Raw genomic sequence first — 16351 nt, forward strand, 5'->3', positions numbered from 1 at the left:
AGTCAATAATGGATCCCACCCTTCTGTCATTAATGCAGCTATTTAAAGGAATAAATAAACGATTCTTGTAATATTCAGAACAAACTGTAACTACTTAACATGAGCACTGGGCTTGCAGGCCAAGCAGCAAATACAACGAAGTGGCATATTTTGGCGAAGCGGGGGTGGTGGCCGAGTATTGGATTAGGAAGTTACAGCACCGACTTGCTTGTACTTTGCAGGCAGCCCGACTAACGCACCATATTACTGAAGCAAGGCAAACCCAGGAGGTGGAGAAGTGGCGAAGACTGGCACAGCAGAAGAATCAAGAACTGGAGAAATTTCGAGTGGAATTGGACTCAATATTAGATGTTTTACGTGAACTGCAGAAACAAGGAGTTGTTATTCCTGCACCTAATTCCAGTGCATTCAGCATGACAGACAGCTGTTGGAAGACATGATTAGGTAGGAGTTGATTAAAGCAGAAATTTAATATTCATATGTATAGAAAATATTACTGAAAATCGTTAATGTAACACTTGTAAATTGAAGTACATTCTGATCTTATCTGGAATCTTGCCTGTCCAAAGGTAGATTTGCATTTAGCAACACCCCAGTCATAGTGTGTTTACATTTTGTTAGTAATAAAGTTACATGCAATTTTTAAAAAATATTAGGAATATTGAGGTTATTCCATAAATTCAGTTACCATTGAAAAGCTCCATGATGCATTTTCAGATACTGTAGAATATGCCTGAATATTTTTAACTTGTCGTTATAACTTGTCTTACAATTACTCCTTTGTGAACAATTTGAGTAATATGCTGCTTGGCTTGTATTTTTAAGTGTATAGAGTTACTATTTTTCATTTGACAGGGCATGAAAATCTTCTTTTTCCAACACTTTGCTGCTCTTCCTCCAATTCATAAAACATTTCTTCCCTTATTTTTTAAGACCCCATTTGACTCTGAGTGATTGGAGAGCTGGAGCAGAGCAGGCATTCTCTGGTGACGCTCACATTCAAACTATTCATTGCTTACTTTTCAGATACTTCCAACTGTGCTGGTAAGAATGGTGGCAGAGTGGTCTAGCTGAATCGTTATGGGGCAGATAAAAAAAAAAAGTCTGTAAAATACAGTGTGATGTAATTATACCATATAGGCACAGACAGTAATTACGTGCAAGAATTTTGTTTTGTGCGTACACACACACGAATATAAAGTGAGAGAGCATGTGTACACATATAGATATAAAAAAAAAGATGGCCACCTGGCAATTAAAGTAGTAATCTTGGTTGTTTCACATTTGTATATTTTCAGTATGGGTATTTTGTCCCTCAATAATGAAGTATTAGTCTGTATTCATAAAATGTGTAAATATAGTAATGCTTTGTATATAAAATAGCAGCTATGTGTAAATATGCTCTATTTTCTTGACTTGGGACTGGTTTGCAAATGAAGAGGATAAAACTGAATAATTTCAACTTACTGTTTGTTTCCTGAACAATTTGCTACATGGGTAATGCTGTATTGTAGTGTGTGACCTGAAGTGCCTTTTTTTGAAATTGCAGCCCTGGTTCTGTTCCCAGAGAGGCCAGGTCCTGGCGGGTCAGTGTGCTAGGGCACTGCCTAGGGGAAGCAGTTCTGGTTGCTGGCAGCTCACGCTCTCAAATGTATAATGCTCGGGTCATCAGGAGGCAGGTGCCTTAGTGTTCATGCAGTTCATTCAGACACCTTTTAAAATTCTTATATTCAGTTCTCAGCAAATGCTGGTATCTTGCATAGTTTGAATTAACTTTCAATTAAATTCTCTCTCCGAGTCTCTTTTACTGAGCAGGGACACTGTTAGTGTAAGCTGTAGTACGGTTTATACAGTGTTCCCACATGTATTTATGTATTTCTACAAACACTGAAGTATAATCTATATAGTTTGTAGGTATTTACTGTGAAGTGGGCATTCTACACAGTAAAGAGACTGCCTCTGGTCTTGAATGGCTGTAGTAATTGTGTTCTCTTTGGAGAACTAAGGTCCAAGTTTTAACTTCTCTGTTAAGGTTGTTAGTTTTTGACTCTCCAACAGAAGGGGGAAAACGCCCTAAATGGCCCAGAGGCCGACACAACAGGTCACTAGCTTTTACTGTATTCCACTGAGGATTGGAGTGGGGACTTTCAGAGAGTTAACAACTCTGTATGCCTCTTGTATGGTTTTCTTCTTGTGCCATACTATTTCATCACACATTTCCAGGAGAAACTATAATGGGATGAATTAAAAGAATAAATCTTAAATTTAATTTCTTTGAATCACTAGCTTAGGTTTAGCTGGAATTCATTTGTTTACAGCAAAGCAGCTGGAGCATAATAATTTGAATTGCTGGCTTTGAAGCTTTTAGGAAATAAACTGAGCAGCTGGCTGGGTGACTCAGGGACCTGGACTAGAGAGAAGACATTTTGTTCAAGAGAGGAAAACAGGGTGTGCAGAAGAGTGTCAGAGCTCATCGTGACACTTGTGGCAGAGACATAACCTGAACTAGGGCACACTGCTTCTCCAAAATACATGTCAAAATTGTTCATGTAACAAATTTAAAATCTTTAGCCATTATAACATATTTAAGTCTGACACTATCTGGTATTTAAGCTATTCTGAAAAAAAACCCAACCCCGATCTGTATGCTAGCACTAGGTGTGCAAATCCAGCTCTGCAGGGAAGGGGGGGCCATGCATCAAGGGCTACGCTGACTCATTTGAACAGAAAGTCCACCAGTAAATTCGTATCATGATGTTTAGCCATACAAAAGGCTACCTACGTACCTCTTGTCCAAAAATAAGCAAGCAGGGGCCTCCCGCTCTTGCTCTTGGAGAACACGCGGTAAAAGGCTCTGGGTCAGTGTTGTCCTTGCTACCTGTCAGTACCTGAGGCTACTGCATAAGTTCAGTTCTCCAGTATCTCGAGCTGACTTGTCATCTTTCACCGCCAGCAGGATAAGGCGGAGTGGAAGGGGAAAAAGCACACTTGAATTCCTCCTTTGCTGTGGCTCATGGAGGGTTTTGTGGGGTTCTTTTTATCACAGAGCAGCAAAAGGAGTCATTACTATAGTACTCAAAATCTACAGCTCAGGTGCATACAAACTCAATTGCATGACAAAACCACATCATTTACTTCACCTTTTAGCCTCGGACTGGTGTATCACTGGATTGTGGTAGAGAAGTTCATGGGTTTAATTCTGCCTTTCCTCTATAAGCAGGCGGTTACATTACCTTTTTTAAAAAACTACCAGCAACCAACTGCACACAAAATTTGTTTACACAGAAATACTCACCTTTGAAAACTGGAATAAATACCTTGACCTAGTAAGTTCTTACAGAACACAATACATGTTTATGTTACCTTAGGGAATTCTCTATGAAGTTAAATCTATCACAGGTGATGTGTTGATAGTGAGTTTTGAACAGAGGCTCTGAAACAGACAACCCAACCATTAAGAAAACTTGCAACAACTCCATTTTCAAACACCATTAAATTCCAAGTACTCCTTTTGAAGGGTTACCCTGGTCAAAACTTTTCTGTCCACAGTGAACTGACTCATGTTGATTTTCTGGGAAGAGATTAATTTTTTAAACATTATGCATAAAGTCAGTTATTATATCAATCTCCCCTGAGGTAAAACATTGTGTCTATTAGTTCTTAAAAAGGAGAAAGAAAGAACAGCTTTAAAATAACTGCTTTTGAAGGCTGGAGAAAGCTTCTGCATTTGCCTTCGACTCTGCTGTAATGCAGAGGCAGAGCAAAACCCTGAATCGGACTGTGCTGCTGGCACGCTGCTTCTGAAGCCATGGGGGAGCTGTGCAGCGGGGACTGCCAGGTTATTTTTCTGTGAAAAAGCAGCATGAAGGACTTCAGCGATAGAGGGGAGATAAGGTGAAAAAAGAAGAACCATCAGGGAAAAACTGAAGCAGGAACCAAACACAGGACTAATAACATTCTTCAGAAGGACACTAGGAATACAATTTAAATGCACTCTAAGTTAAGTTTGCATTATCTCTTGTTCACTTTATTAAATACCTTTCATCTAGGCATTAAGTGTCACCGGTATTCTTACACATGAACACTTCTTTCTCCCTAACGTAGCAGTTCAAAAGCCAAAAAGATTTAAGGTAGCAGAAGGAAAACTTAGGTTAGCCCACGGGTAATAGCAAGCTTTTTATTTTTCTAAAATCAGACCTGCATTATTTTGAAATGTAGTTTTAAATGCTTTAAAAATAAACTTCATTTCTTAATGGCAGAGGAAATGGGTTCTACACTGATTTCCCCTCATTTCAGCAGCTCTTCTGTTTTCAAGCATGGCAAAGGAAAAACAGATTAAAAGAACAGATCAAACATCACCGAAGGCAGCTCACTCACCCTGACACAGGCTATAAAAGCCACATTTAGTAGAAGTCCCAGAGCTTGTTAGCAAGAACAATCAGACAAAGCTTAACCATCAGATAGTTAACAACTGTTTGAGGTGCCTCAGCAGGAAGCAGTTGCCACATTCAGATTTTTCAAATTTCTTAATTTGGGAAGAGAAAAGGGAAGCCCACAGCTACAGCCTTCATACTTGTGGTTAAGTACTCAGAAGCAGCATACTGGAGACCTCCACTGCAACCCGTGCAGCTAAGCTCATTTGTAACAGGGTTCCCGTCCGTCTTCTCTTGGGAACTATTTTCCAACAGTAATCTGCTAGCTTTAAACAGGCTCTGCTTTAAGTAGAATCCCATTACTTTAAACACTAGGAAGTAGTGCAAAAGTTACATTTGACAACAGGAAATTCAGGTATAAATGGTTTATAAGGTTGTAAGAGATAAAAACAAAAGTTTTCCCCCACTCTGTATTCTCTAACTGCATAACCCATTCACTACTTTTTCTATTTGTCAGGTGAAAGAACAATGAGTGTATCAGCATTTAAGTGTCTGAAAAATGTATCAGCAGGCCATTGCTGCATTTTCACTCTGACTCAAACACCAGTAACAAAACAGATTAGTTTCAAGAAAACCCAGTCAGGCACAGTATGTTGAATCCACTCGTTTCATTTCAGTTAAGAGCTTCCTGCAGAGCACTCTCACTGTAAGTCCAGCAAAGGATTTGAACCTGGTTCCTCTGCATCCTCTGTGCTTGCTCTAAAACCATTTGGCCATTAGTTACCATCTTCTGAAGAAAGCTGAAACATGATTTCAGTACTGGCTAAGGTTCAGAACCTCACTCCTCTAAGAAATAAATTTAAAGGTTGAAATTTCACCAGTTCCTTAACAAACCTTTCCCTGGGAGAACAGCTGTGGTGGCAGCACCATCGCAACTGACTACAAAAAGATGGAGGAAGTGCAGCTCAGCTATGCTTTCGGCGTTGGTCCTCTCAGCAGCTCAAAGCCTGCCAGCCCTTCACTGAGCCCACTAGTCAATAAACAGCCATTTATAGAGCCAAAAAACTATAGGAAGGTTCAACCTACGCATCTTCAACCTCAAAACATAACACCAGCTTAACATACGACCACCATTTGCATATAATAACTGCTGGCAAAAGATAACAGTTTCCATCTGATTTCCTGTGATTTTAGCTACTGAATCCTGCACTTACCAAACTGGAAGTTTGCATCACCAATCAAGAAAAAACAAAAAAACAAACCACCCCAAAACAAACCAAAAAACCACAAAGTGTCAAATTACTCTGTGTGTGTAGAATACTAATTCCAGGTCATCACTGGGCACCTATCAGAATGTCACTGTGAAGTACTGTAATTACAGGCACCAGTTTGCTTTTACTCAGCAGCAGGTGGTGGTATCATTTCGCAAACTTGGTAACCCGTTTAAAATGCAAGGTACTCCCTCTGGAAGCTTTGTAAGTTGGGTTTAACCTGCACTGGAAAGCAGTTAGGAATCAGAAACTGGTGTTAATGCCAAGCAGATATGCATTGTGCTGAGTTTCAGGTGTCCCTTTTCGGGAGCAGCAGCAGCTGTAGAACCTCCCCAGGGGCTGCCTGTCGATTCCTTGCTCCAGTCTTAATTTGAGGTTTACACTTTTCTTGGCCAAGGAGTTTTCGTACACCTCGAATGCCAGGCTCCAGCCTTCACAGTCCCCATAATATTATTATGGTATCCTTCAAAAGCTGGACACAAGCAGTCATTTAAAAAACACAGAACAAAGAAAGAAATTTAAGAAGTATCAAGAAGCAAAAATAATGCTGAGCAAAAGGTTTAGACCACAGAAGGCACCAGAATAAAGCAGTGTTTTACTTCTTGTCTAAACAGAGTTCTGTCAGCGGAGCCAGTCTTGCACACAATACAAAGCACAGGCCTGAAATACCTTCTATGAAAATAACAGAAGGGCAAGAAAGGCTTCAAACTGGACGATAACAGGAACATTTACCTTAAAGTAAAAGACTTTTCAGTCAAGGATCTGATGGGAAGATTGAATGACCGATTTGCTTTCTAAAATGATCGGTGGCTCTGAGATGAGGAGATCATCCTCACCTAGTGAAGAATTCTGCTCAGTGTTCACAAAGTTAGGTATGTTAAATTTTGTAAGACAATGCAGGTCCTCCTCAAACATTGCACTGCTCCTGGGAACTTCCTGGAAGTGGGTATTACTCTCCAGACCTGGACCCTTCTGACTTTGTTTTGCTTTACCCAAATGTTCCACTTCATTAATACAGAAATGGAAAAGTGACTGGGATTCTTCAGCTATTTGACGAGAAAAGACCCTCTCCGACTCCAGAGGTCTTCCAAAATCTGCCACAAAGCTGTTCATACAAAATCTTTTTTCAGAAGGTTCTGCATTGCTAGGGAGGAAAAAGAAAAATACAGTAAGCACAGGAGTAAAGCTATTTGAGATCTTAACAGCAAATAAGGTTTCAGCAACCATTATGATCAGGAAGAAAGAAAACCCTACACTTTGACTACAACAGACTTTAAAAGCCAGCATTGTTTATTATTTTCTGATGAAGGTATTTTAGTTGTGATAATTTTCCATGAGCATGTTATCGATACCAGCACTCCTAAATGGCACTCCTGGTAATCAATATACCGTAATAATCTACTCACTGAATGCACTTAGAAATACTCTTCAGTATTTCCTCTCAATATCAAGTAATAACAAGTTTTTTAAGATGGCTTGCAGAACATTTTGAGAAAAATCTTTCCAAGGCCTAGACAGCATTGCTGTCACTAAAGACATGATTTGAGTGCCTGGTTGTCCAGACCTCACACCATCTTTTCCACTGACTTCAGTCAATGACATTCAGATTGCCAAATTAGGACAGCTGGAGCTAAAGACTGTCAGGAAGGCACAGTCTTAACCACTCGGACACGTAGCCCGGGAAGGACATCTTAACATCCTTCTTTGAGTTTTCTAGGAACATTCACTCAAACTAGCTCCAATCTGCACGGACTTGTGCAGGAGCCAGGAACAGCTGGGCATGCGAAAAGCTCAAGCCAGACAAAGATTTTTGGATAGTAATACATTCTTTGCAAGGCTGAATCGATATGCTGTCATCACAAAATGCAAGTTATTTGCATCTGAAAGGCAGTGGAGGTATTCAGAGGATGAGCAGGGAGAAATCTAAACATATTCTCAGAATGTAAGTTTTGTTAAGTAAGAATTAATAAATCTTACCATTTACATATGAACATGTAGCCAATGACACTGGAGCCGGACAGCTGGATACCTAAAGGTGCACACAGCACTTAAGAGATTTTTCAGAGGAACACTGTAATTTTAATTCTTTCAAGACTGCAGTAGGAGGCGAGTGCCTAACATGCTTTTGAAAGCCTTAGATGGCACCTTCAGAAATCTACCCCTAAAACCTTCAGGGTCACAGGATACCTACCATTAGTCTTTTGTTCATAGTTAAAGATCCCTGCTTCTAAAATGCTGATTCACTTCCATTACATGACACAAGAATGCTATCCTAACAAAATCAGTTACACTAGCCTTCAAATCAAAGTACTCCTCTAGTTTGTCAGAACTGTATTGGCTCGTTCTGCATTTCAAAGCAAAGCACGTGGAAGCATAACGTTTAAATTGATGCAAGACAAACCAGTAACTAAGTAATAGTCTGCTGTATACACAGCAGGAGACAAACACACCGGAGTAATAGTGCAGTAGCCTTCAGAACTGATGACTAACATGTAAGTATTTCTAGTACAACAGAAAGCACCACTGAATGTATGCTGCATGTATAGTTTTGCAAATCTGGCACCAAGAGTTTTATGTAGCATGGTGGCACAGACAGTGGAGGTGGCAAGTAAGCACAGAAAGGACAAGCACTGTAAGCCTTGGAAGAAGTGACTTCAGAAATAATCTTGAAATGCATCCACTAGAAAAGTAAAACTAGTTTATAGGTGTGGAAAGTGCTTTATAATCCAGTGTGCTGTGAAGGAGCAAAAGCTGACTGTAACACAAGACTGGAATGGCAGCCTAATCTAAATGGAAGAATAGAAGATGCAGAGAAATCTCCTAACCCACAAGCTTGAGGGCAGGTGATAGAGAACAATCCTGTGGTCAGCATGAGTAAGGAACACATGATCTAATACACAGTGATGGTTTTGGATTCTGAAATTCACAAATACTACCTGTACTTCGGGGAGGAATTTTATTTATTTATTTTTTAAACTAGAAACTCACACAGTCTTGCTCATTACAGTAAGCAACTACACCTCAGCGTCTTAACTTTTCAGAACACTCAAAATATGAAAAGCAGCCCTAGTTTTACTGTGAAAGGGGAGCACTGCTACCTGGGGGATGAAATCCATTGTGCTATACTTGGGCCAACAGGACCTTCTGAGCCCCAGAAGCTGCCAACAAAGACAGCAAGAAGGTGAATGCCAGACACCTTGAGCCACATACACACCAAAAGCCACTCAAAACAAGCAGCTGCCAATGAACTAACCCAGGCTCCCTTTTCTGGGAACCTTCTAGCCTACCATGCTCAGTTCTGGTCCACTGGATTCAGTATTAAGCTCTGGACTCTGCCCGCTGGACTTGAGTACACTGTCAGGGTACAGATCACTTTGCCCAATGTACCCTTCTAGCAGGAGCATAGTGGTTTGGAACTGACTTTTGAGATCCCCATCTTAAGCACCTCTTCTCTCAACACTCCCTGAAGTGACCTGGGGTACTTGGCAAACCATGGAAAGCAGTAACTAGCCAATCCTCCAAGGTAACAGGAGTTGGCATCCCAGAAGGAACTCAGGGAGATCTAAACAGACCCTTCGCACCAGTCCAGAAGTGCTATCCTGAACCTGAGAAACCTTCCTGATTAACATCAGCAAACATACACATATATCTGTAGAAGTTTTTTGTTTCAGTGGATCTGCGTTTCTCTGAGTGGATTTCACTCCAGAATCCTTAACCAAAACCAAATGATTTCTTAAAATTATCAGTCAGTTCACCTTTACTGCAACTAGTTATACAACCTGCCTCAACAGCTGCATGAAACTTCGAGATGACATCAGCCAGTGTTCTGTACAGATAGCTTACACGAACACATGCATTTGTTGCACAAATGCATTAAGGTTGTTTATAAACACAGAAGCAAACAGTGTAATATCTTCTCCCAGGTGATGAATGAGAGCACTCTTCAAGCAGAAATTCAGAAATCTTGTCAACAATTTTTTTTTTTTGTTGCACAAGCTAATGTTCTACAGATACTAATATGTAAGCAAACAAAAGCACAACAGACATCATTTCCATAACTAATGAAATTTCTACCTCTCCCCATCATATTCTGACCATTTTCTTCTGGTCTGAGAATGTACTCTGTTCCGAACATCTTGTACAATTTTGAAAAGTACATGCTATCATACTTTATATTGAGCCAAGAAAAGCATAGCACTAGAAAAATCAAGAGTATTCTACTTTGGATCCATCCATCTGAACACAGTTACACTTCTCTCTCGCATTAATGGTACTTCAAAGAACAGCTGAATTGACTTACTGAAGTCAGAGACATGTCCATCAATCAGGCTGGCCTTCTCACAAGACCTAGGAATCCCATTAACATCCGTTTCTAAAGGACTGCAAGACAGCCCACTAGTGAAACGGTGAGTCATGAAGAATCCAGTCAGGTATCAAGACAGAAGATTCAAGCAAACTGAAGCCACAGTCTGCACTGGTTTTACAGGTAGGCATTTACGTTCTCCAGTTTTTCACTACATGTATCAAAAATAAGAGGAAAAAACAGTATTCTGTGCCCTTAGCATATTCCTGGATGATCTATTTCCAGTACCATACACATCTGGTTATCAGATCTCAAAAAAAAAAAAAAAGCTCAACTTTGTTCAAGGTGCCAACTCAGCATACATAGTACATGGGCAAGCATTCAAACACACAGCTCCCAAAGCACCACAGAAGTTTAAGGCAGATACAGAACAGAGTCACTGGGCTCACTTCAGCAACTGAAGGAAAATGATATTAAGATATAGGTGGGAAGGGACTTCTGGATGTCTCTAGCCTAACGCCCTGACGAAGGCAAGGCCAGCTCTGAATTCAGTTCGCATTACCTGGATGTAGAAGTTGACCAAAGATGGGGGTTTCACAAACTCTCTAGGCAACATGTTCTGAGAAAATTGATGAATAAAGCAGAAAACCAGTGGGTGATGTCAAGCAGGCCTCTGCTACCTGAAAGTGCATTTTTACAAGTGTACAAAACTCCTGAAAAATATCCATATTAAATTCCCTTCGTTTATATTTGACTTATCACTTCTTTCCCTCTCAAATTATTCACGTGGGATACAGACTCAGATGCTTACCTAAGAAACAAGATCTCCAGGGAAAAGAGGCAGCACACCGACACTTGAAAGGACTTCAAACATATTTGAGAGCAAGGTCTGGCTACTTCATGACAGTCTGTCAGGCAGGCAAAAACACCAGTCTCTCTTTCTTTCTCACCAAAACAAAAATTCAGGAGCACAGAAGAGGCTCACTATATACGTATTTCCTCTCTAAAGTGGCCCTGTCTCTAGAGATGTGCTATTACACGAAGTTTCAGAGCCACTCTACATATGATGACTAAATAGCAAAGGGCCTTCGGCAGGCAGAGATAGACAGGCTGCTTTAGGAAATGACAAGCACTACCAATTGCCTTTCACAATCAGCTTCTCATCATTGCTACCTGCCTGCAAGCGATCTCACTCTCCAGAGAGGCTTTTTACTTCTACTTTACAGCACACAAGCCCAAGAGGAGATGTGGGTTCAGACTTTCTCAGGGGAAGGGACACTGACAGCCTGAATGCTGCGCAAATGCAGATAAATGGTTGAGGCGAGGCATGGTCTGCACATGCTTAACAGCCAGAAAGAACAAGAAAAAAGGTTGGTTTGTGACTTTCAGGGACTCTGGTGTTAAAGGTGGAGCCAATCTGTACTTCAGCATCTACTAGAATTTCTCAGCAGAAACTAAGACACTCAGACTAGGGGAGCTACAGAGTTAAGGGAAGATTTTGTAAATACTACTGACATCTGCCTTTTGGACTTGAACACTCAAGCATGTAGAAACCCACCAGACTTCAACTTCCTTAGTTTAACATGTGCACTGCATTTTATTTGTATATCTGTCAATATTCACATTTCTCTGTTCCACACCATAACATAAGCCTACCTAGAATGACCCCATTTATTTGCAGAACAGTACTCTGAACCCACCTGTTTGGCAGCCTACCCACGGAACTTCCTTTGAGCATAAAAATGCATACATGCAGCTATTCCCCTCTCTGCGTGCCTACTGACTGTGTGCTAAACAGGGAACACGTTAGTAACAATTCTCCAGAACTAGTGTCCTAGAAGTGCTTGGAACAAAGACCTTTTGAACAAAGACTGTACCTTTTCATAAGAACGGACTAGAACAAGACATTGCTGAGCCAGTGCAATGTCAGCACTGTCACTGCTTGTTTGGGGGCTGCAATAGAACAGACGTGCCACTTAGCAAGCGGTATTTGTTATCCCAGTTTTCAGACTCACTCTTGATGTGGTGCTCCCGTCTTTGTCAGCAGGGTCAGGACAAAAAACATGAAGATGACAAAAACTGCAAGACCAACCCAAAATCCAATCACAATGGAATCTGGTGAAAAAGAGAAAACAAGATAATCAGTATTTAACCTGCACTTGCAGAAAGTTTCCTTCCATATGCAGCATGACTGCAAATCCCAAAATACTTTATTCCCGACTGGCAAAGAAGGATGATCAGATTTGTCGTTATCTATTTTTAAACAGAAAGCTGCCACTGAAGCTCTCGTTTCGAGTCCAAATTTTACTGATGTCTGGACAAACCAGAAACAAGGTGAAAGAGGGGAGACATTGAATTCTCTTGATTAGTAAAATAAGATCAGCTCCCTTTGTGATGCCTGGCCCTTTTCCAAGTATTGCTTTGGAAACAACTTCAGTACTAGAACTCAGAAGAGAGGATTATTTGATTTTCAGCAAAAAAAAACACCTGTCCTTGTAGAATTGAGCCCCTGATATTTTAAATTATTTCTGCCCCAGACCATTAGGTTTCTAGGTATTGATAGATCTCTTTGACATAATAGGTTTAGGAAGATCTAGCTTTCTTTCAGTGGTAAGATAGAGGGTTCTCAAATAAACAGAACCACAGATAAAATGATTTGCTACCTCAACAAGTATCAATAACCAATATACAACACATTTTTTGAATAATTTTTGTGTTTCCAACTTGCATACAGAAAACTGCAATAAAAAAAAAGTCAGAGGAGCCAAATGCATTTGAACAACAAAAACTCAAACCACCAGTTAATAAAGGAAAACACCAATGCAAATATAGAAGCAATTGGGAAAAGCATGGCTTCTTGGCTGTGTGCATAAAATGTACCTACCGTTCTCATTTATAGCCAGTAGACCCACAGACAAATCACTAGTCCTACTAAAAACAAATTTATGTCCCCTTATGACTACAAAGTTGGTCCACAGTTGCTCCTGAAGGAATCCCAAAGCTTCCAGGAACTTCATTAAGAAGGGTCCAAGTAGGACAAATATTTCCAGACATTAATTGATAAGCATGGTCCAAAGTTACAGAACATCAACTCAAAATATGACCTGGTCCAGGACCCACAGTATACAGGCAGTTTTTCACCTGTCATTTCAGTTGGTTGGTTGGGTTTTTTTTAATGCAAATATTCAAAATGTCCACTATAAGAGTTCAAAAAACCTTAACATACAAACATGCAAGAGGAAAGTCTTGGTCAGGACAGGTATTCTACCTACCCTTAACCTCTCATGACACAGCTACTACTGAACCTCAAAGATACTCACTGGCTGTAAAGCTACGTAACAATTTGTCTGACCCAGTACAGCAGGCACGGCACAGAACTTCAGCCAGCACTTTGGATCTCCTACAGGACTTATCTAAAGACACCAGAAAACAAGGAATCAGCTATCCTGCCTGCTTCTTGACCCCAATGGTTAATCACACTCCCACTGTGAAATACCTTCCATGCTAAAAGCCAGATCTGGGACCTGGAAATCAATTCAAACCATTTTCTCTTTCTCCGTGAAGTCAAATTACCTGCTGCACTTGAGATTTTCTCCCTGTGAAAACACTTCATCACAATCAAGTTGCTCCTTAATCCATTTTCTGGTAAGCTAAGGAGGTTAAGTTTCAAGTCTCCTGCTGCAATGTTTACTTCACCTCTCCTCTGCCACATCTCCCCCTCTCAACACCCTTTGTAAAATAACTACAGGGTGGTTCAAGTATAGGTCTCCATGATGCGTGTGTAAGTTTGTAATACTCCGTTTTGTTTAAAGCATATTGATACAAGTTTATTTCTGTAATTCCATGCATTATGAGCCCATTCAGAATCATTCTGTAAGTATAGCCTGTATGCAGTGGTTCAAGATGCATCTTTGTGTTTGGCCTTACTAATACACAACAATAGCTCATGATTATCTACCACACTACAGGACTTTGTAGTACCTGAAAAGAAACACTCCCATTAAAAAATTTACCACTTAACCATTCACAGCTACTAGTACCTACCAATTAGTTAGACGTGCTTCAATCATACGCAACTGCATTGATAACCAGAATGTAAAGTCTGATCAAATAAGATGTCTAAAAAAAATGCATAGATTATATTATTCAAGCTGCAAAACTGAACTCATCAGCTATAGAAAAAAAAAGCAAAACATGTTAAAAAAAAAAAATATCAAGATTCTGATAAGCTCTACTACTCCCCACAAAAGTCACACCACCAGCACTGCATGCTGAATAACAAGCGTCTTGTGGTTTGTTTGGTGTTCACCCCCAGCAGAATTCCAAAGTATACTGAGCTTAAAGCTGCATTTTCCTTGCTTTGTTGTGGCTCCTAACACAAATCCAACCCTCTGCTGCATCTATTACATTCTTTGGCTTTGTTTAAAATTAAAGCAGGTGGCCCAAGTTCTCTTCAATATTTCATTTAGGTCTCACTCATTTAAGTGCAAGTTACCCAAACCTACTAACTTCTAAACATTTATTAAAAATAAATCGTATATAACAAAATTTATTCAAGAAATATGGTATATATGACCCTATTTATAATGCTGCCCCAAGTTACAAATAGATTGGGAAAATATCCCACGACTTTCTCAAGTTGCAGTATCAACCTTCCTTTCCTTCGTCGCACAGACTCATAACATCCTGGCAGCAGTTCTGGCTCCCTGATCATTCCTACGTATTTTTCCTCCCTCTAAAGTTACTGAGGTTTACTGAGTTCCAAAGGCACAAAAAAGGACTCTGTTCTTATCTCTGCCAGTCACAGATATCTCCTGGCTATCTTTACCTACTTACTTTTTAAAGCTTTAATTTACAAAACATCTGGTGCCTACTCTTCTGGATTTTCTCATTTCTAATTCCTGTCTTGGCTACTCCTCAGGCAGAACACACTTTTTGCTTGTAAAACAGTTGGGTTTATTTCAGTCATATATTTTGACAAGTCACTGTGGCATCTGAACATCTCATCTTCTCTCCACCTTCCCCCCCCGCCCCCGAAGTGTATTTTTGTGTGTTACATTGTTATGTAAACATTTTTCTTCACAGGTCACTTTGCATTAATTTTTTTCCCTCTGCTTTCAGAAAACAGGCTTCTGAATTACTTTGTATATACATTAAATTTTTAGAAACCTCCCCAGACCTACCACTAGTACATCAAGCTCCAGCTGAAAAGGAGTTGTGACTTCTGTCCATTCTCTAGGAGGAGCTGCCCAGAACCCTCCTGCTCTACAAACAGCAGCCAGGCAGCAAAGCTGAGCTGCCACGCTTAGCACAGCGATCACTTCAATGGCAAGCCAAGATTTTTCTGTTTTGCATCTTTTACAATCCAGAGAATTACCTTTTTTTTTTTTTCTTCACATCACACTCTTTGGTACACTGAGCTAAAAAGAAGGTGTGTACATAACACTGCAGCTAATCTTTGTAATCAGTAATCTTTGTAATCCCATTTGGTCTTTGATTAAGTGGAAGAATGGAATTTAAATTAGAAACATGATAAAAGCTAACCTGCATTTTTCAAGTACCTAACATTTGTAAAAATACAGACAGTAATAAGCAGGCTTTTGGGAGAGGTGGGGGAAGGTAAAGTACGATACAGGCTAAAAAGCAAATTCTGCTCTAGTTTTTTTAAAAGCATTAATAACTTCAACCAGTTTCTTCTGTCCCTTACAGAGCCTCTCCAAAACCTCCTGAGTGTGCAGAGCCAAGGGAGATCAGCCTTTCTGGGCTGCTGTTTGCCACTGCAGGCAATTCTCTTTCCTAGTCTGAACCCCTACCACGACAAATGATGCAGAAATTATGTATCCCACACTGGACCAGTGCTCCAGCACTGAATGGAGACCCTTCCCCAGTACTTTGGTGTTCAAAACCTCTCACAGCGTATCCAGCTCAGAAATAAAGAAACAAGATGGTTTGGTTCTCTTTGGCAAAGCACTTGCAAAACACTTCCAATTCTGAGTTAGTCTGTTACTTTTGTTTGTCTTCTACTCACAACCATCTCCTCCTAAAAAAAAAATTTCATAAAAATCAAAGCCATTGTCCAGATTTTATATAAATGTTGGTCCAGCTGTGCTAGCTTGTCCTAGGTAAATTCCTCTCAATTCCTATCCGTATTTTTCATCTCTGTCATCCCTGTCCTCCACTTGTTACTTCTGCGGTAAAACAGCTCCAGTATTAACAGAACACTGAATTTAGCAAATTCCTCCTACAAAGAAAGTCCAATGATAAAACTTTCTTCAGAAAGAGAAACTTCTTTCATTTAAAATCTTATAAAAGCCTTAAATTTATTTTCTATGAATGAAAACAAGAGCAGTAAGGCTGCCCACCACTGCCTTTTTAGCATTAACAGGAACAAGAACAAAGCAATG

At 40.1% G+C, this 16351-nt stretch overlaps 2 protein-coding genes across 16 annotated transcripts in view; one reads left to right on the forward strand and one right to left on the reverse strand.

The window, feature by feature from the left end:
• Positions 1 to 881, forward strand: part of CEP162 (centrosomal protein 162) — a 46979-nt gene extending 46098 nt beyond the window's left edge. For all 9 annotated transcript variants that reach the window (XM_080389448.1, XM_080389450.1, XM_080389449.1 and 6 more), the window contains one exon: positions 222 to 881. In XM_080389448.1, coding sequence (XP_080245574.1) covers positions 222 to 440 — 219 coding nt within the window. In that variant the 3' untranslated portion in view covers positions 441 to 881. The remainder of the gene's footprint in view (positions 1 to 221) is intronic.
• A 2147-nt stretch (positions 882 to 3028) lies between these two features.
• The window catches only part of MRAP2 (melanocortin 2 receptor accessory protein 2), a 29149-nt gene continuing 15826 nt past the window's right edge, over positions 3029 to 16351 (reverse strand). For all 7 annotated transcript variants that reach the window (XM_080389506.1, XM_080389503.1, XM_080389501.1 and 4 more), the window contains 2 exons: positions 11963 to 12062; positions 3029 to 6788 (listed from right to left, as the gene is read on the reverse strand). In XM_080389506.1, coding sequence (XP_080245632.1) covers positions 6395 to 6788; positions 11963 to 12062 — 494 coding nt within the window. In that variant the 3' untranslated portion in view covers positions 3029 to 6394. The remainder of the gene's footprint in view (positions 6789 to 11962; positions 12063 to 16351) is intronic.

This window comes from Falco punctatus, assembly GCF_963210335.1.
Source record: "Falco punctatus genome assembly, chromosome: 5".
In the NCBI taxonomy this organism is placed as follows: Eukaryota; Metazoa; Chordata; class Aves; order Falconiformes; family Falconidae; genus Falco; species Falco punctatus.